The sequence below is a fragment of the Protopterus annectens genome, chromosome 3.part0 (genome assembly GCF_019279795.1).
Source record: "Protopterus annectens isolate FY-2018-M chromosome 3.part0, PAN1.0, whole genome shotgun sequence".
In the NCBI taxonomy this organism is placed as follows: domain Eukaryota; kingdom Metazoa; phylum Chordata; order Ceratodontiformes; family Protopteridae; genus Protopterus; species Protopterus annectens.
The window spans coordinates 1,000,260,926-1,000,281,977 of NC_056731.1; the positions used below are offsets into that span (position 1 = coordinate 1,000,260,926).

Here is a 21,052-nt window from a genome sequence, read left to right on the forward strand (position 1 = left end):
ACAACAAAAAAGCAAAACTTCATTCCAGTTACTCTGTCATCAGGACAGGTAAGAATAATAAAGCCTTCTACAACTATATATGAACAAAAAGAAGGAACAAAAAATTTAGTGTGACAGAAGAAAAGAGCAAACCCCATTGTACAATCAACGGGTATAGCTAACATAAAACTAGGGCAAATTTCAGGTTACAAAGGGGCACCCCGATCTACTATTCTGCCCGGCAAAACACTGCTGTCTGAAATTACATACAAAATGGTTATCTATATCTTCAGTTGATCAAAAAAATCCCATTTCCATTTGCCCAAATAACATAACAGAAAGTGTAGCGTGCACAGTCAACAGTAGTTTAGTATACTCACACAAACTCTTAGTAAGCCATTAAAAGCTGGTACAGCTCTGATATCTGGGAAAAGGCTACTATAGTCCCAGTCCACAAGTGTGGTCCTTCCACAGGCCGTAATGATTACAGACTGATCAGCTTCAAAAAGAATATGCAAAGTGATAGAATTGTTATGGAACTCATTTAGGAAGACAAAGGAAACTTCCTCATCAGTGACCTAACCTACTCTCTCAAAAGTAGATGTGGAATACTAAACATCATAACCTTCTTACAGAGAATGACCGGCAGTCTGGATGAACATTTGTTAAAGTAGCTTACCTTGATCTGAATAAAGTGTGTTACACTATGATCTATAATGGAATCATGCATAAATTCATGGATTTTCAGGTAACTTAAGCTGTAATAATTTGGGTCCACAACTGGCTACATGGTCATATACAACAGGTAAGAACAAGGGGACTCCTATTCTCACATTCCTGTGTCACCAGTGGAGTCCCCAAAGGCTCTTCTTTCCTGTGGCCAATCACATCTAGCATATTTTCCTTATCTGTCAAAACTTCCTCCAATATCTACCTCATCAAATATGCAGATGAATGCAAACCTGGTGGCATTGTTTTTAATCCTACATACATCACCCTTTAAATGGCATGTGACAATGCACATGTCTAGTGCTGCAGAAATTACCTTGTCTTCAATATAAAAAAAGTATTCTGGCATTTGACAGCTCTCATCAGATGCTCTTGATAGGGAACAACTGAAAACTGACAAAACAATAACAGACTTTAGAGTTCTGTTAGGCAATAATGTTTTATTTAATACTCACTTAGTACTCCTGCCCTACGTGGGCACTTGTGATCCAGGGCATCTGGCTTCTCAGTGGCCAACAGGCCTTGAGCTTCTTACTTGACAATATGAACCTATGAATTTTATGGTCAATGAAGACAACCCATTACAGTAGGCTTTTATTGGCATTTGGTAGAATATCACTGATTGGTGAATGGATAGGATGCTGTATTTAGGAAAGTCTTCAGAGGTTTGGGTTTGTATGATGTTTTTTCGAATGCTGTGCCTAAGGTTGGCAAGATGAAAATGTATGAGAAATCAGCAGTAGTGTTAGACATGTAGTTCATTCTTTAAAAGTAGTATTATTAGCCCAGTTTTTTATATGTTTGGGAATTAGCTGTGGAATATGAAATATGAAAAGACTGTAGATATGGTGGAGGGACTGACAAGTACTGTATTCATTCTCACGTTACAGAATAATAAACCGTTCTTTCTCATCTATCACCATCAAAATAAGTTTAAACAAACCAGCAGATGACTCAATGCCAAATAAAATAATTTAGCAGTCATTATTTTACACTCATTCCCCTACCTGAATGATAAGCTGTTACTCCACTAACACTTTGCATTCCTGCTGTTCTCCAAAACTGAACGATTTACATTTATTTCACATTACCTTGAAATTACTGCTGCATGCATGTATTAGTATGGTGAAATCTGCAGGAAATAAATCTATGTTTCAAAAAAGTGACAGAAAGTTAAAATGAAAACTCTTACGTCATTCCAGCTAATGGCATTTATCAGAAAGGTAAGTCTGTGTTCCGTACATTAAATTAATGACTGACATGCTGATGCAAGATGTGGAAGTCACACCTCCAGTGTATATCAATATTTCAATATGATAGTTACCAGGGGGGATAACTTCCCACAGTATACTACTACTATGCATTTCTTGGAATTTAGTTTTAGTCCATGGCTCTGACACCACTTTTTTTGTCTGTGTCAGCCCTTCCTGGAGAACATTTGTGACAGTGTGGGATTCAATGACAGCTCCTAATTTGTAATCATCTGCAAATTTAGTCATCCAGAGACCACTGACATTGGCCTTGACTTCACAGAAGTAAATGCCAAAAAGGAGCGGTCTAAGGACTATTCCCTGAGGGACTCCACTTGTGACTGGCCTCTTTCTAGAGGTGGACTCCCCAATTCAAACTTCCTGGGTCCGGTCTGTGAGCCAGTTGGCTATCCACCGTGTGACATACGAGTTTGTACCCTACCTCCTGAGTTTGTCAACAATGCCTGAGTGGGGTACTGTGTCAAATGCCTTGGCCAGATCAAGGTAGGCAGTGTGAACCATTTTCCCCTCATCCATTGCTTTGGTTACCTTTTCAAAGATGTCCACCAGGTTGAGTATACATGATCTGCCCTTGACAAAACCAAACTGGTTTGGGTGCAGTGTCTGGAGGTTTACTATAGCTCTATTGATCATGTCCATGATAATTCTTTCCATGGATTTACATATAAGACTAGTAAGACTTGTGTGGCTGAAGTTTCCATGGTCTGCAGATGGCCCATCTTTGCGTAGTGGGATGACTGCTGCTGTTCTCCATTCATGAAGCAACAAAGCTTGTTTGGAGGCTACAGAGCAATTCCAGAGGCCCAGATAGGTCATGTTTCATGATATTTAGAAGGCATCGAGGGGTATTGTCTGGGCCCATTGATCAGTGTTCTTGGTGTTAGAGAGAGCATTAAGGACCTGTTCCCAAGTGATAGCAGGGGGAGTTATATTTGATGGTATTTCCTGAGGGAAGGTTAAGGGGAAAAGAGGGGTAAAGTTGGAGCTGAATTTATCAGTCAGGAGATTTGCCATGTCTTCTGGCTCATTATAGGTGGCTCCATTTACAATGAGCTCTGCACACAATTGTGTATTACCTTTGAGGTTGCAGACATAGCTAAAGAATGCTTTGTAGTTGTCCTTGGCCTGGGAGGCCAAACGTATCTCAAATCTGGCTTTGGTAGACTTTATTTGTCCTGTGAATTGTTTGTTTAGTTTGATCAGAGCATTTTTATCCTGCTGGGTGCTGCACCTCCTGCTTTTTGCTATGCTGAACCAGTTTAGATCTCTTGTTCCGATATGGATTCATTTGATTTGTAAAGCTATGGGAGGTCCCAGACTACTGGGCCTCTGATTGCTTGGAAGGCAAAGTATAGGTTTCTTTTGAGAAGCCTTACATGACACAGAAAAAAAGCAACAGTATTTAACTTCTTTTCCTGTAACTTAGGGCATTTTAAGTCTGTGAACCCCTTTGTTAGGAACTTTTGCGGTCTTTCCAATTGTTTGCCAAGTCTGGTTAGGTACATTCCAAAAAAGAAGTTGGAGAAATCAGTGTGCTAAATACAAGCGGACAATAACTGGATAATATTCTCTTGGAGATTAGTTGCATCAAGTAAAAGAATTTTCTGACAACCCATTGCTACATGGTGATCAAAGCAGAGGAAATGATCAACCCAATTGTGCAGGTCCCTAACTACATTTTCATTTTGAAGTGGGGTATTGATAATATTATATGCAGGGGGGTGGCTTGTCTGACAAATGTGACAATGTTGCATTTTTCAGCATTTAATTTAGCGTTATCTTCAATACAATAGGCATTTATGAGTGTCAATTCTTGCTAATCAGCTTCTGTGTCACAGGGGGCTTTGACAATAACTCCCAGCTTGCAATAATCCACAAATTTGGTTAGCTACAGTTCTTTATAGAGTGACATCACCACTGCCACATGCCATACTTCTGGGACTGTGTCTGCTGCCAGACTCTGCTTAAATAATGTATCTAGAAACTCTGCCAAGTCATGTTTGGTACTATTTATCAAACAGTCATGTATGTTATCTGGTCCCATGGAGGGAGGTAGAGTTCTTAGTCTTGGACAGCACTTTCAGTACATGAGAGCTACAGGGATTGTTGGGCTTTGGACAGTCATCTCAGGAGTGAAATTTGCACTAAATTTATTTGCAAGCATACTGCCGATAACTAATGGGTCCAAGTGTTTTGCTAGTTAGTTTGAGTTCTTTATATCACGTATTGTTGTTTCTTAGTTTCCTAACATAAGTATTCAAGGATTTGTAGTCATCCTAATAACTACTAATGACTGGTGTCAAATTCATGGCCTCAAGTTAAATACAAAAAAATGCATCATCATACCATATGGCATAAACACGACCCCTGTTGATTACCACATCAATGTCAATCCCCTAAGCAAGCATCCTGTGGTGAGAAACCTGGACACTCAGGTTGATAACAACCTCATATTCAACCATCATGTACAGCAGTGGTCAGAAAAGCCTTTTACTTGGTTCATCTCATAAGTAAAGGGATTGCATCCAGAAAAAAGGAAGTTATTACCGCTCTATACTCCTCCTTCATTACACCAATAATTGAGTATAATGCCCGGTTTGGGATGTACCTCTCTAAACATCTACACCAACTGGAAAGGCCACTGAAATACCTCACAAAGAGAATCCATGGCCTCCAACACCTGTCCTATGCCAACAGGCTCAAATCACTATCACTCTACTCGGTATCATATAGATTGCTCAGGGGTGATCTCTGTCTCCCCTACAAGGCAATCTCGGACCTTGCCCTACTAGAGAAGCTCCATATCCATAAGTCTAACCTCTCATGCACTACCCACTGAAAAGGCCTAAATCTAATACGTGACATCAACAAAACTTGCTGGAGAGAGAGGTTTGTCTCCCAGAGGCTGCCCAGTCTCTTGAATAGACTTCCCATACATGCCAAACAATGTACATCACTGACCCTCTTTAAGCGCAACCTCGATGAGTGGATGAGAAACCACAGATTTGTCCCAGGGGTTCCACTTGTGTCCCTCATTGACAGGGGTGACAGGAGCTGACTGAGGTTTCTTTTAGGGGATAAACTCTTGGCTAGGCTTGGAAGGGCCCCAGGGCCATTAGCCTAGTACCCTTTTATGATCCTAGGCTTCAGATGCTAACCTGAGTTCATGACCTACCTTAGGAGATCTGATATTCTTTTTCAAATTCTTAGTCAAATTCCTAATACTTGCCTTGAGTTGGGGATCTTTAGATCTGTCATATACTCTAATGAGCTTTGTTTCCTTTTATGGTACATTTTGTTAATGTTGGTGGACCATCAGAGTGGTTTGCTTTTAAATTCCTCATTGTATTTCCATTTCTTCATGCAGCATAACCCCATACTGATGACCTTCCCCCTGGACAAACAGATTGAAACTATGAAACTGGAGGACCACAGTCTAGTAGTTTACTAGCTCAGATCACTATTGTTACTTCTCCAAAGAGTCTGCATAGTTCAGTAGAATACGTTGAGAATGGACAGTCCCAGCCATCAAGCCTCTGAAACAAACACAACACAGGCCAAGGTATGCTACCTTAGTGTGACACTGGGAACACCTATCAGGAAACACCCTCATCAGTCTAGGTGCTGCCAATTCCTCCAGTGGGCCAAGAACAGAATGATACCCTACAATTTCCCTTACCAAAACTGAAGTATTACTGTCATACTAAAATACATGGCAATCTGGAAACCTCAAAGAGATGGGGAATACTACAAAGGGTACTTAGCTTCTTAAATCATGTGTCTGTGAGCCATACATAACTGGTAAGGGAGCAAGAAATGAAAGAAACCCTACCCTTAAAAGTGCAGTCCACAAAGTAGATGGAGAATTTGGCTTTGCCTGTGTCCCAGATAACCTGGCTTTGATCAGCAACCCAGGTGTTTTTTAACGGAGAGAAGGCAGTAAATGGAAGAAACTACCTCACTCATCCTAGTGGAACCATACTGGAAAAATCCCATTACAAGAGCTTTACTTGGGAGAAGGCCAGAAGTTGCAACTCATGAAACACAGAACTTGGGGGTAACCCCTCAAAAATGTGTAAATAATGTAAGAAGCAATAACGGGGTTCACAAATAGTTGACTTTTCACATTACTTGGTCAGTGGGACATGATGCTAACAATCTGTAATCCCTCCTTAACATCTACTGGTCATAGTCCAAAGGTTTTTGCTTCCTTCTCACATCGTCCCAGGATGTCAGAGGTCAGGAGGAATGAATGAACTTTAGGAGATCGGGGGTTGATGATCAGGGGGAATACAGCACAAAATTTAGATATTTAAAAACACCTTTAACATTAAGTTAAAGAACAGCTAAATACGCACCCATGACAAAACACAGAATCGATGGAGGCACTCCAGAAAAAGGTAAGCAACACGGTAAAGAAACTTCACTAGAAGCCTTAAGAATACAAAATAAAGGCATTTAAATGTGTACCCTAAATTATAGATCAGCAACAGGAATACATTTTTTTTCAGTAACACAAGAAAATCAATAAAGTCTATGTCAATAGTATTTCACAAAATGAGATATACAGGAACAAATGGGCAAATTCTGAAGGCAAAGAAAAGGACTGCACCAAGTAAGAGTTTTGAATATCTTTTCCTGCAGGGCAAAGAATGCACACAACAGCCTTCCTAAGAGGTACAGAGTTCAAGAACAAAAGAACAGACACAATCAACAATGTAGGAAAGAGACCAAACAGGGATTCTAATGCTAGAATTCTAGACTAAACACTATTTGTTCCTCTGCAGCATGACGATACAGGCCCATACTTTGTTTCTCACTTCGCCATTGAAGAACATTTCCACCATTCTACGTCAACCCTCACCTCATATAACCCTGTGTGGTGAAGGGCTGAGACAGGAGGTTGGGAATGTCCTTCACTGGGGAAGTACCATTTGTTGGCCTCATATGTAATCAGAGACTGAATGAATACAGATAGCTGGTGGCTTGTCAACACCTACAGCTGGCTCAGTATTTCCTTATGTGCACCTAATAATATCTGCTCCACTGAGTTTGGGATACAATGTGCACTTCATGTAATGCTGGCACTTAAAAGCAACATGCCTGCATTTGCTTTCAATGACCACAGCCCCTTTTTAGTTTGAACTTATACACCCTTTTTTCACTACATCCACTTCAGTGAATTGTTTGGTTAGAGGACATACCCTTGTGAGAAACAAGTATAACCTACCCTAAGGTGAAAAATGCTTGTGGTTGTTTCTGCTTAGTTCAGAAGCATGGAAGACTTAGACCATGTACCTTTGGATTGCTGGATTAAAAACATAAGAAGTTTCACTAAATTGCTCCTCAAACAATTTCTATTTAGTCAACTACTGTGGACACATTAAGGGCTACAGTTAAATTAGTTATATCAAATGACAAAAGTATGCCTACACAGACAAAGCTTGTGCTCATACATCTAATACTTTTTTAATCTTCACATTACAAAAACAGCCATTAATGACTCCCTCCCCACCAAAAACAGTATCTCCACAATTATACAGGCAGATCTCACTGTATCAAAGTAAGGTGCTGACAAATGCTATGATAAACACTACCTTATGATTACATTGCACAATATTTGATTCCACAAAGTTCAGCATCAAGGAAAGAGAGAGACGACGACATCAGCCAGTAAACTGGTTAGAGATATCTGCAAACTACTATGGTGCCGGTAATGTGTGATTTTGTTAAACTAAGAAACTTTAGAGCCACAGCTTTAGGATATTCGGACACTGGCAAAAAGAAGATAAAACACGAAGCAGATGTTTTAGGCAGTCATGTGACAGCAATAACTACATAAGGAGAGGATAGGCAAACAACAGACCTAAAAATCATGACGATATAAAATTTAGTTCAAGTGGCAAATGAACTAATACTAATAGCTGAACAATTATTTATTTCTATGTTACCCGGGTAAGGCCACTGGACATAAGTATCCTTTCCAGGGTTAATCAGGAAACCTTTCAGGTCAGAATCATGCTTTGCACGTAGAAACTGAGGAAATCAAATCAAATAATATTTGATAAAGCTTCTAACATCACACAGCCTTAGTCCTCTGACCGAAACTACCATACATAACATCTGTCATATGAAAATGCAACCATTAGTTTGAGTGTCCAAGCTGGGAATGGCTGCTCAGAAAACATTTCCATGAAACTCTTGCAGCAGATGGTTACACCTAACAAATGTGATTACGTATGATGCAAAATTCATTACCACAACTTTTTTTTCCAGCTGCACTGCATATAGATGTGTGCACAACAAAAGCAAGCCAGAGTACACTGCAACTGGCAGCTGTTTCAGGAATAAGTCCTTTACATAACTGTTCCTTAAACAGAACATACATTCTAAATTCTTTCACAAATATGCTACAATCCAAGGAAAAGATAAGTATCGAAAACTTTTACTTTTTCTTATAACGTAGTCATCATCAGATGGTTTTCTTTCAGGTTTTCGTTTAGAAAGAAATTTCTTCACAGTTTTAGGGCTCTTGCTTGAATCCTGCACACAAAAACATGCTGTAAGACAGTGCAAAAATAAGGCAAAGTAATATGAAATGACAACTAAAACATTCACCAAACGTGACCAAATATTTTCATCCCACAAAGTAAAAAATGCAGTCCCATGACAGCATTAGCCACTTTGGAAAGTAATATTTACATATTTTCATTTAATATTGAAAGCAAGACATACAATTGAGTGCCACACAAATAGTATCCCATGAAAAATGTGCGCTTTTGTGTTTCTGAAACACTACATATTTGGAAACTACTTCTAATCTCTACAGTTCTGTAGCAAATGAAATACAAATACGCACCCAAGTTTACCACCATAAACAAGATGATTACTGCAACTACTGCGTTTTACATTATGGAGTCATCCAGAAGATTCCTCTCTATTCACACACTTCACCTTGCAGTTTATATATCTGTTGAACTATCTCTGTTTGCCTACTGGCTGTGTTCCTTAGGCAACTTTGGAGTGGACCCTAAGAACAGAGATCTAAGATGATAGCACAGAAGCCTTCTGTCAGTTGGGAAACATGGACAAATAGCACGAAAGTGAGGCAGGAACAGTAGAACTGAGGCACTGCATTAAAGAAGTTGTGAGGAAAAAATAAATTCTGTATCACAAGGAATTGAGAGAAGAGACAATTTTTACTAAGAAGAAAGTTAAGACAGTTTATCAATAAAAAGGAAGGCCTATAGGAGAAACAAAATATTGTGTTATGTGTTTGCAGGAGATGAGAAAAATTCCCATAGGATTTTCACAAAAAGACAACAAAGGTGACTCTCTGCAATGCTTTAAACAAGTGTAGCTCCCACTGTATTTCATTGTAGAAGTAAGACTGTCATTTTTTATTACACCACAAGGTGGAGATCTTTTCAGGAATATAAAAGACAATTTTGAAAGTGAAAGAGGAGACTGGAACTCTAGCTGAAGAAGGGAAGACTGAAACAGGGAGCTGAAGGGGAAAAGGGGCCTTGCAGCATGACTGGATTTTCCTTTCTAGTGCTGTGGGGACAGGGAAGTGAAGTAGCAGATTGTGTCTGTCTTTTGCTGAAATCCTAGATAATGGTATTTTGTGGAATCAGGAGAGAAGTCTGAAACCAGTAGTTTCACATCTGCATATGATTCAGCAAGAAAGGAGTTCCTTTGGGCCTAGTACAGGGAAGCCATAAAAGATTATCAGAGTTCTGACAGGTGACTTTTCTACTTTTCTCATCAGAGGAACCATGGTGCCTGCTCAATAGGATATTCTGGACATAGTGGTGAGAGGCTCTGGCTGTCATTTTATATTTTTATAAGACTGCGGACCCCCCCCCCCCCAAATGCTTTATGGATTACAAATAACTGGGATCCATATGAGCTACAACCTGGGCCCCATCATGCTGGCAGCAAGACTAAGTAGTCACTGGCCAGTGAACAGGGTATAATAGAGTGTTTCATAGTTGGTCTGTTTAGAATTGATCAAGGGGATTGAGGGTGTTAGTACTGCTCAATGACATTGCATTTTCTCATATTTGTACTGCTGTATTATAAATCCTCATTGTTCAATGACATTGCATTTTGCTCGTGTTAGTACAGTTGCCTTCAAGAATTTTGCTGCTCAATGACATTGCATTTTTCTCATATCTGTATTGTTGTATTATAACTCTTTTACTGCTTAATGGCATTGCATTTTTCTCCTGTGTTTGTATTGCTGCATTATAAAGCTTTACTGCTCATTGATATTTCTTTCTTTGTGCATGTTTGAATGTCGAGACCTTTTTCTGTTGAGTTCTGGGGAAGAGGGTGGACGTATGGTTTCACTGCATGGATATCTCACCTTGCCTTATTACTAACTGGTGTACTGCTGAAATAATTTGTGGATGTGCTACTGCCTTTTAAACTAGATGTGTCAGCTAGAAAAAAATCTGTCATTCTTGCCACCTTGGTGTGTTGGGCCTAATAGCGTTGTCACCAGAGTAAGGTAGGAAGGAACCCATATCTACTTCAGCTACACCTGCGGGCCGGGACTGCCTGCACTACCTTGGACTCCACCATATTCTCCTGTATGTGTGGAAAGCAAACCCAGCAGAAACATGAACCCAGAAGTAGCCACTAAGTGGTGCAAACAGCACAATGCTCAGTCAGAGCACTGCTTAGTTCTGGTGTTGGCAGGGGTCACATGGACTGATATGCAAATACATCAATTCACAGGATCCTTACCAGTTGCAGGGCGTGGATTTTTATTAGCATTATAGACCCTACTGAGCAGAGTACATTGGTCTTATTAGAATGGAAAAGTCATTTAGTGTATGAGCACATATCTTCGAGTGTACAAATTTCAGGTGAGAGTGCAATTCGTGTGGTAATCCCTGAGAAGTGCATTACCTCAGCAACAGAGAAAATACCTGTGGAAGCTATCCAAATACTTCAGAACCTTACACCAGAAGCTGCAGCTTCACTGCCTGTAAATACTATAGGGCCTGAAATTTTGAATGCTTTGGGAAGTATTGTAGAAAAATGCTTAAAGACTACACAGCCACTCACTGGGTTTGGCTACAGCAAATTGTGTTTCTTTTCTGGCAAACAAACCACACCTCAGGGAGAGGAAGATTTTGAATCCTGGATGGATCAGGCTTCACAAGCCCTAGGAGGAGTGGGATATCCCAGAATCTCAGAAGCAGCAGCGGATAGCTGAAAGTCTAAAGGAATTAGCTGTGGATACCATGCGCAACAGGATGTGTTTGGAAGGACCAAGAGGGCTGCTGACCTACTGTATCAGTTTGGACATACATACCAAGAAGTTGGTGAGAAACTATCGGATTACATTAAGCGATTAGACAAAATGCTCTACCAGATCATCCTAAAGAAGGGGGTCAATTCGAAAGTAGCTGACCACGTACAGATCAGACAAATTTTACAGGGAGCTCAAGCTATGGATCCCATTGTGTGGAAAATGAGGATGAGAAATAGGGAAGAGACTCTAACTTATTCTCAGTTGGTTAAAAAGGTGAGGGAAGAGGAAGCCCTGTTGGAAGCCAAATCTCAGTGTTCAATAGCAACTAAAACAGTGAGTGAACACCAGCATGAGCCTATAGTCATGCTCACTACTCAAACTGGAGTCATGGCCCAGAGTGTCCACAATGTAGGGGTGTCACAGTTGCAGATGCAGGTGTCTTCCCTGACGGACGCCATAGCTCAAGTCACCAAGACAGTTGCAGAATTGCAAAAAGCCACTGTAACTTTAGCTGAAGGGAGAAATACATCAGCTAGAACCTCCACGAAAAGACTCGGGAAGAACCGAATAAGCCAATGTTCAGAGTTCCTATTGGAATTTTTTTTCGCTGTGAGGATGCAGGGCATATAAAGCAACAGTGTCATAATGTAGAGAACTTGAAAAAAGTGAACAAACTATTATTGGCTAGTGCAATGCAGGGAAACTTCAAAGGGCCTCAGTGAAGGAGCCAGATGAGTGCCCACTTACAAACAGCTCCATAAAATCTAACATCAAGAGACAGCATCCTGGATCCCCTTTCCACAGAAACACTTGTAATAGGGGAGAGAAACTACCTACTATGCACACTCCTAGCTCATCTGAGGTGAACAACCAAATTGGAAAGCCATCTCAGCCAAAATCTCAGCATCTGAGAATGCAAAGCATTACTAAGCAAGAGTTTTATCCGTTAAAATGGCGAGGTCAACCAGTGGTACCTCAACCACATGCTGACTGCCGTATAGCTGAACAGCACCGGAAACATAAACTACCCAATGGCCTACTGGGACCGTCCCCTGTTGTGTCAGTAAAAATAGAAGGAGTGTATAGTAAAGCACTGTTGGAATCTGGTGCACAAATCACCATTCTGTACAGAGACTTCAACCAAAAACACTTAAAGCATTTGCCACTTGAAAAGTTAGAAGATTTGGAGATCTGGGGGCTAAGTGACACAAAGTTCCCTTATGATGGTTATGTCTCATTCAAGTTAGAATTTTCCATTTCATTTGTTGGGTCAACAGACATTTTTGAAACACTCACTATTGTGTGCCCCAGGCCAAAAGGAAAGGATTCAGCATCTATTTTAGTGGGGACAAATACTGACCTCGTCAGAAGAATGCTAATGCCTCAGTTTTTCCAGGAACACTCAATACTACATCCACTCCTGAGAGCAGTTTTCTGTGCCCTTCAAAGGGAGAAGGATAGTAAGAAAGATGAAATTGGTCATGTGTGGACCCTGTCTGGGAAAGAGCATATAATTCATCCTGGTCAGGTCACCTGCTTGACAGCCAAAATGAGGATGTGTGGACAAACAGTTTCCTCTCATCTCATGTTAAAAGCAGATCCAGAAAGTGACCTGCCACTAGGGCTGGAACTAGTCCCAGAAGTTTGGCCTGTGGACAAGTTAAACCATACTTATGACACTTTGCCTGTGGGGTTAAAGAATAATGGAAGTACTCCCATTGTCCTGTGTCCACAAGTGTGTTTGGGAAATGTTTATGCTGCCACTCTCTTACCTACTTCTGTGTTGACAAGGAATGAGAGCATGGCCAATGAGCTGAAGCTGGAAGATATTGATATAGGAGGTGATCTCTTGTCCCCTGAGTGGCTAACCCAAGTTAAAGAGCTACTAATGAAAAAGGAAATTGTTTTTCTACTAGTGAACTAGATGTGGGCTGTGCAGAACACCGAGTAAGAGTGAAAGAGGATCGGCCTTTCAGGGAACATTCTAGAAGAGTAGCTCCAGGAGACCTGGAGGACTTAAAAAAACATTTGGAAGAACTAAAAACTGGGATAATTCGAGAGTCAAGAAGTCAATATGCCTTGCCCATTGTTGTCAGGAAAAAGAATGGGTCAATTCACATTTGTGTTGACTATCATACTCTGAATTAGCGAACCATTCCAGACCAGTACACAACTCCCCGGACTGAAGATGCTCTAAACTGCCTGGTGGGCAGTAAGTGGTTCAGTGTACTAGACTTAAGGAGCGGATACTATCAAATCCCTATGCACCCAGAAGATAAACAGAAGACTGCCTTTATCATCACTTTGGGATTTTTTGAGTTTGATCGCCTACCTCTAGGTTTATCAAATGCAGTGGCAACTTTCCAGAGAATCATGGAAAGAACAGTTGGAGAAATGCTTCTCCTAGAAGTCTTATTCTACCTGGATGACATCATTGCCTTAGGGTGGACCCTAGAGGATCCTGAAGAAAGACTGATGAAGGTACTGGACAGGATTGAGAAGGAAGGCCTGAAGTTGTCATTGGACAAATGCAAGTTCTTGCAACCTTCAGTGACCTTTTTGGGACATGTAGTGTCTGCAAATGGAATATCCACAGACCCCAGAAAAGTTGAAGCGGTGACATTTTGGCCCAGACCCAAAGCCATCACAGAGCTGCGATCATTCCTGGGGTTCTGCAGTTACTACAGATGGTTTGTGGAAGGATTTTCAAAGATAGCAAGACCCCCTCAACCATTTTCTCCAAAATGATGAGAAAGCAGATGAAACAGATGAAGATATACTTGTGAAAAACCTAAGGACCAAGAGGTTCTAAAGAACTCATCGAGAGCCGTGAGTGCGAAGAGTCACTTGAAAAGCTTAAGTATTGCCTCACACATGCCCCGGTGCTGGCATATGCCGACTCAACAAAGCCATACATTTTATATGTAGATGCGAGCAGGGATGGCTTAGGAGGAGTCCTTTACCAGGGGTATGACAAGAAGCTGAGACATGTGGCTTTTATCATTTGGAGTTTATCCCCCACAGAAAGGAACTACCCTGCACACAAGTTGGAATTCCTTGTCTTAAAGTGGGCAGTAGTGGACAAACTGCATGACTATCTCTATGGGGCTGAATTTGAAGTACAGAATGACAACAATCCTCTGACATACATCCAGACCACTGTAAAGCTAGATGCTACTGGTCACAGATTGATGGTAGCTCTATGCAACTATAATTTCAGTTTAAAATATCACCCAGGACACAAAAATGTAGATGCTGATGGTCTGTCCAGAAGACCTCAAGGAGATTTACACCCAGACGATGAATGGGTGGAAATTCCAGTGCCAGGGGTGAAAGCGGTGTGTCAGACTGCAACCTGCTATCAACACACAATGTTGGGCCCAGACGTTGGGTTTGTCTGCAGCAAGCATACCCCAAGCTTACTGTAATCTGGTCCCTTTACAGGCTTTATCGCTACCAGTTCTGAGTAACAGTGACCTCAGGAGAGATCAAAGAGAAGATCCCTTAGGTCAGCTGGTGGTAGCTAATTTAGAGAAGAAACAAATTAATATGCTTTGCATGGATATTCATTCTCTAGCAAGACTTTTGACCAAAGAATGGGAAAGACTCCAGATACAGAATGGACTAGTGTATAGGACATCTCCAAGTGCACTCGGCAGTGAAAAATAGCAATTGTTGCTTCCTCAGAAGTATAGAGAAGTAGCACTCTGGTCAGTGCATGATGAACATGGTCATCTTAGTTATGAGAGAACTATGGGTCTGGTACCAGACAGGTTCTTCTGGCCATGCATGAAGCTAGATGTTGAGGATTATTGTTGTACATGTCTTTGTTGCATTCAGAGAAAGACTGCTGACCAGAGCTGCCTCACTGAGTCAAATGGAAAGTAGTGGACCCATGGAACTGGTCTGTATAGATTTTCTGTGCATTGAACTGGATAAAGGTGGGATCAGTGATGAGCTGGTGGTGACAGACCACTGTACCAGATACACCCAAGCATTTTCCCCTCGAGATCAGAAAGCTATTACAGTGGCAAAACTACTAGTTGAGAAATTCTTTGAGCACTATGGCCTGCCAAAAAGGATACACTCTGATCAAGGACGTGATTTTGAGAGCAAGCTTGTCCATGAACTACTCACTCTGTTGGGGAGTCCAAAAAAGCCTCACCACTCCTTATCATCCTCAAGGGGATCCTCAGCCTGAACGTTTCAAAAGAACTTTACTAGACATGTTGGGGACACTATCTGATGAGGAGAAGAGTCAATGGAGCAGACATGTAGCCACAGTGGTGCATGCTTACAACAGTACTAAAAATGATGTTACAGGATTCTCGCCTTACTTCCTAATGTCTGGAAGAGATGCTGGTCTTCCTGTTGACATCACCTTTGTGGTCACAGCTGATGACACAATAGGGAGATCTCTCATGACAGTTATGTGGAGAGACTCAAGAAGAACCTCAGACAGGCTTATGAACTTGCTGAAAAATCAACAGGACAAAGATATCAGTGAAACAAGGCTCACTATGACAAAAAAGTAAAGATGCATGATGTCTAGCCAAGGGACAGAGTTCTTTTGAGAAATTTGGGACTACAAGGAAAGCATAAACTAGCTGACCACTGGGGATCTGAGATTTACATAATTTGTTCTCAGCTACCTAATATCCCTGTCTACCAAGTTTGCCCTGAGGGGAAAGAAGGACCCATTAAAACCTGGCACTGCAACAACTTAATGCCTTTGGCAAAATCAGTAAGACTCATGAATCCAGAACCCAGAATGGCTCAGCAGAAGCCTAACTCAAGGCGATCCAGAAGGCTAAGGTGGAGAGCAACTATCCTCTCCAATGTTCAAGAGCCTATGCTCCCTCCTGATGAAGGACAGGAGGACAGAGATGATGACTGGAGTTTCAGTGGGCTTTTTTATGAGGATGTTCAAGACCCTGTGGGCTGTAATCTCAATGTAAATGCACCGGAATTTGTTCCTTGTCATTTTGAGCAGCCCAGATCTAACAACAGACTAAGTAATGTTTCTGTGCGTCTTACAGAACCTGATACTGATGTAGGCCCTGCTATACAAACTTCAGAAAATAGTACTGAGGACAGTCATGCTGTTATGGAAAATGAAAGTAAAGTTATACAAGAGGAGATCTTAGAAGTAGACAATATGCCTATTGAAGAACTGGACATTGAATATGATGTGGGTGACAAACCTTCTGAGCAAAATTCCTTAGCTGTCTCTTCCGAACCAAAACTGCAGAGACGGATATGGCCCCCACAGAGACTTACATATAACAGATTGGGGACATAGTACACAGGAACCTATGACCACAGCTCATCATAGAGTCTGCGCCCATAATCCTTATGCCTCCTACTCCAGTGGTGACACCGCTTCCCAAGTTACACATAAGGCTGATTACCCTTGGTGGAATGTACCTTTTGAATGCAAAAATATTTTTCAGTTGATGATGCATTAGTGCTTGTAAATATTTTGCTGCTAATCTACCTTTGACTTGGGGGGACCCAAGATTTCCAAATGGGGGGGGGTGTAGCTCCCACTGTATTTCATTGTAGAAGTAGACGACTGTAGTTCTTCATTACACCACAAGGGGTGGAGCTCTTTTCAGGAATACAAAAGACCATTTCAAAAGTGAAAGAGGAGACTGGAACTCTAGCTGAAGGAGGGAAGACTGAAACAGGGAGCTGAAGGGAAAAAGGGCCTTGCAGCATGACTGGATTTTCTTTTCTAGTGCTTTGGGGACAAGGAATTGAAGTAGCAGATTGTTTTGGTCTTTGCATTTTCTCATATTTGTATTGTATTATAAATCTTTATTATTCAATGACATTGCATTTTGCTTGTGTTAGTACTGTTACCTTCAAGAATTTTGCTGCTCAATGACATTGCATTTTCTCATATCTGTATCACTGCATTATAACTCTTTTATTGCTTAATGACATTGCATTTTTCCTATGTTTATATTGCTGCATTATAAAGCTTTACTGCTCATTGATATTACCTTCTTTGTGCATGTTTGAATGTCAAGACTTTCTTCTGTTGAGTTCTGGGGAAGAGGGTGGATGCTCATAGGTTAGTACTAAGTTAACTACTCTTGTGAGCCATTTTAAGCCTAGCCAATTATCCCTTGTGAGACTCAAACCCTGCACCTTGCGTTTGTAAGGCAAACACCTTAACCATTAGGCCACCCTCCCAACCCCTGTATGGTTTCACTGCATGCATATCTCACCTTGCCTTATTAGTAACTGGTGCACTGTTGAAATCATTTGTGGATGTGCTATCGCCTTTTAAACTAGATGTGTCACCTAGAAAAAAATCTGTCATTCTTGCCACCTTGGTGTATTGGGCCTAATAGGGGTGCCACCAGAGTCAGATTGGAAGGAACCCATATCTACTTCAGCTACACCTGCGGGTGCACTATATGAGATCTTATGCACAAGTGGAAATAGGAAGACAAAAAGAAATGTCAAAGATCCAAAGTATACCAAATGCAAAGAAGATATACCAGAGTTGAACAATCCCTTGAGAGGTCTTCTTTCTATACAACTATGTGGAATCACTGTTTTTCACCCTTAGGTTGTGCTATAAAGTTAAAGGAAAACTCTATCCAGAAACTGAAAGAAAAAATATAAATATAATGTCCACATATTGATAATCTTTGCTAAAATTATACATGCAGCAGAATCAGCCTTTTTATTATTAAATTTTTAATTTTTCCAATCCCAATATGGCCATGCTCGGGACTGGCATAGTGACATGACTTTCCCTTTTATTCACCATATTTCCATTAAGAAACTTGTGTAACATTACACAGCTAAGACAAAATAAATCTGGGACTTTTTTTTCTACCTTTAGCTTCTCTAACAGGGCTGGGAGTCATGGGATACCTAGACTGTCTCAGGAAGTAGTAGTATTTATTGTTTAATGAACTGCCACAATCTGAGCTTACTGTAAGCTACAAAAGAACTTTAAGTAACATTTAAACATTTTCAATATGATGCAAGTAAGTTATAAAGGATCAAAGTTCTAACACTTTGACAACTTAATCTAGACTCTCTATATGCAGGTTACAGACATTTACGACTGACAGTGTCAATTTAAATGGCTGGTAAGGCATAAAACAGTTACTTTTACAATTAAATATTGCCCTTAATTTTCTTCAGTTGCATGCAAAAACAAAAATTTAGTGACCAAAAGTGAAGGTATATACATGTGTTTGATTACTGCTGCAGTATAGCTTGTCCCTGTTTCTCAACAAAAAAAAAAAAAATGCTCCTACAATTAACTACTTAGAAAATCATTTCACTTTATCTGTTAGGTATACTTTACAACACTTTACTTACTTTAGTAGGATATGGTCTGAAAATGTAACATTTTGAGTGGTGACTAACATGGACACCCAGGCTGAGAAAAACTACTTTGTGAAACCATGTCAGACATGAAGAGGGAAAAGGATGGCGGTACATTCAAGAATGGCGACAGCGAAAACAGAAATGAAGAGAATGAAAAGGAATGAACAAGTTGTATAAACTAAACTACATCTTGGTGACGTTACCGGAAACAAATATAACTCCAGGATAAAACAAAGCATGGAGTTTTCCTTTAAGCTTGTTCTCTTTAAATGCTACAATACAAATGTTGCACTTCTACATAAGGAACATCTGAACATGAATGTTTCTGTCTCCCTCTCCTGCAAAACAGAATCAGTGTTAGAAACCCCTATATTTATTAAACGGTGCATTTTAAAAAACAATCATCCTTTGGAGCACTCGTAACTCTAAAGAATCACCAGTGAATGCATAGAATAAAATCATTCTGAGATGCTCAAAAATCACGTCTAATTAGCCAGTACACATCTTATTGGTATGCTACAAGACAAATTACTCACATGGCAGCAAATTTATAAATATACTGAGAGGTCATAATATAGACCCCTCTCTGTCTCTGTCTTTCAGCTTTTCCAGTTTAGGGGTTGCCACAGCAGAACTCCAGTCTGCTAATAACTGGCAATGAATTTTTACAGTGTCGAGTTGCCAGCCTGGCACCCAACCTTCAAAGAAGGCATACCCACGCAAGCACCTACCTGCATGTCTTTAAATTCACTCGACCGTGGGGAGGACATGCAGACTACGCACAGAAGGCACTCCAGCCAAGAATCAAACCGGAGAACCTCTTGCTGTGAGGCAACAATGCTAACCACTGCACCACCACATCAGGTCATAGTATAGACTATAATTATAATATTCATTTCTAATAATTATAAGAGCACTATAACTAAAACTTTCAGGAAGCTTATATAGAGAAAAATACTATGCAAGTTACAAAGGATTGAAAACGGACTCAGATAGTTACAGATTATGCAATAATAATAATAATAAAAAGAAGTTATGTACTCACCATAACATTCTGAGTAGTTGTACTTCATTTGTCTTCAACCTGTGGGAATACGGATCTGTGTCGGATCAGAGCCAGCAAGATTACTAGCATCAGCGCCGAGCTTCAGACTCCTCCCCTTACCCATAATCCACCTCCCTTACCTTCCATCCCCAGATCGAGGTTGCTGAACTTACACTTATAACCCGACCTGATAACATACTTGTGACCTATACTTACAGCCCACAGGCTGAACATGTGCCAAAGGTCCGGGGGAAGGAGGGAGGGATGGTTGAAGACAAACGAAGTACAACTACTCAGATGGAACTTTATGGTGCGCACATAACTTCTTTATCTGAAGTAGTTTACTTCATTTGGTCTTCAACCTGTGGGACAGAGTCCCCAGCTACTAAACTTCTGGGAGGCCCTCATGGATGGATATTCCTGAGCACTGCAAAGCCAAAGGATGCTCTCCTACTAGATGTCAAATCCAATTTATAATGAAAGATAAATGTATGAGATGAGGACAAAGTAGCTGCTGAGCAGATGTCATCTAAAGATACCCTAGACCAAAAAGCTGCAGACGTGGCCATGGATCTGGTGGAATGAACTTCAACCTGACCTGGAGGAGACAAGCCTTTGTCCTTGTAGACCTGCAGGATGCATGAAGAAATCCATCTAGCTATTGTGACCTTGGAAACAAGCTTGCCCAAAAAGGGTCTATAGAACGAAACAAACAATTGATCAAATTTACAAAAACTGTTTGTCCTGTGTAAATAAAATTGTAACTGTCTGTGAACATCCAACGTGTAGTTTGTATTCCATTTTGTTAGAAAAATTTTGAAAGAACACAGGCAAATTTATAGTCTGATTGATATTGACCAGTGATGCCACCTTAGGGAGAAAGGATGGATTGGTGCAAAGGGAAACTCTATCTTTATGAAAAATCATGTACGAGAATTTTATGGACAAGGCCTGCAATTCCAAGACCCTCCTAGCAGAGGTAATAGTGACTAAAAACTGTTTTCCATGATAGAAATTTAGATCAACAGTAGCTGCAGGCTCAAAAGGCAGACCAACCAGAGCCTGAAGAACCATAGTAAGGTCCCACGGGGGGACAGGATCTTTGACTGGGGGAAGTAGTAAGAAAGTGCCTTTAATAAAGGCTTTACACAGTCTAGAACAGGAGTGTCCAACCCGCGGGCCGCATGCGGCCCTCAGAGCTCTTCCATGCGGCCCGCGACCCTTAAATATAAATTTAATTTTAATTTAACTTTTTTTCCGTGTGTTTACACGTTCGCGTACTTTTGCTGTTCTGCGCATGCGCCAACTTCCGTTTTTTCACGTTTTTTCATACCAGCATCGTTCCGCTGGTATGCGCATGCGCGAAAACACCGTTCGGTCGTTTTTCATAGTTCTGGTAAA

General features: G+C 40.7%; 1 protein-coding gene across 5 annotated transcripts in view; it reads right to left on the bottom strand.

The window, feature by feature from the left end:
* Positions 1 to 21,052, bottom strand: part of ARHGEF6 (Rac/Cdc42 guanine nucleotide exchange factor 6) — a 1,746,213-nt gene that overhangs the window by 88,592 nt on the left and 1,636,569 nt on the right. For all 5 annotated transcript variants that reach the window (XM_044065305.1, XM_044065303.1, XM_044065304.1 and 2 more), the window contains one exon: positions 8,429 to 8,522. In XM_044065305.1, coding sequence (XP_043921240.1) covers positions 8,429 to 8,522 — 94 coding nt within the window. The remainder of the gene's footprint in view (positions 1 to 8,428; positions 8,523 to 21,052) is intronic.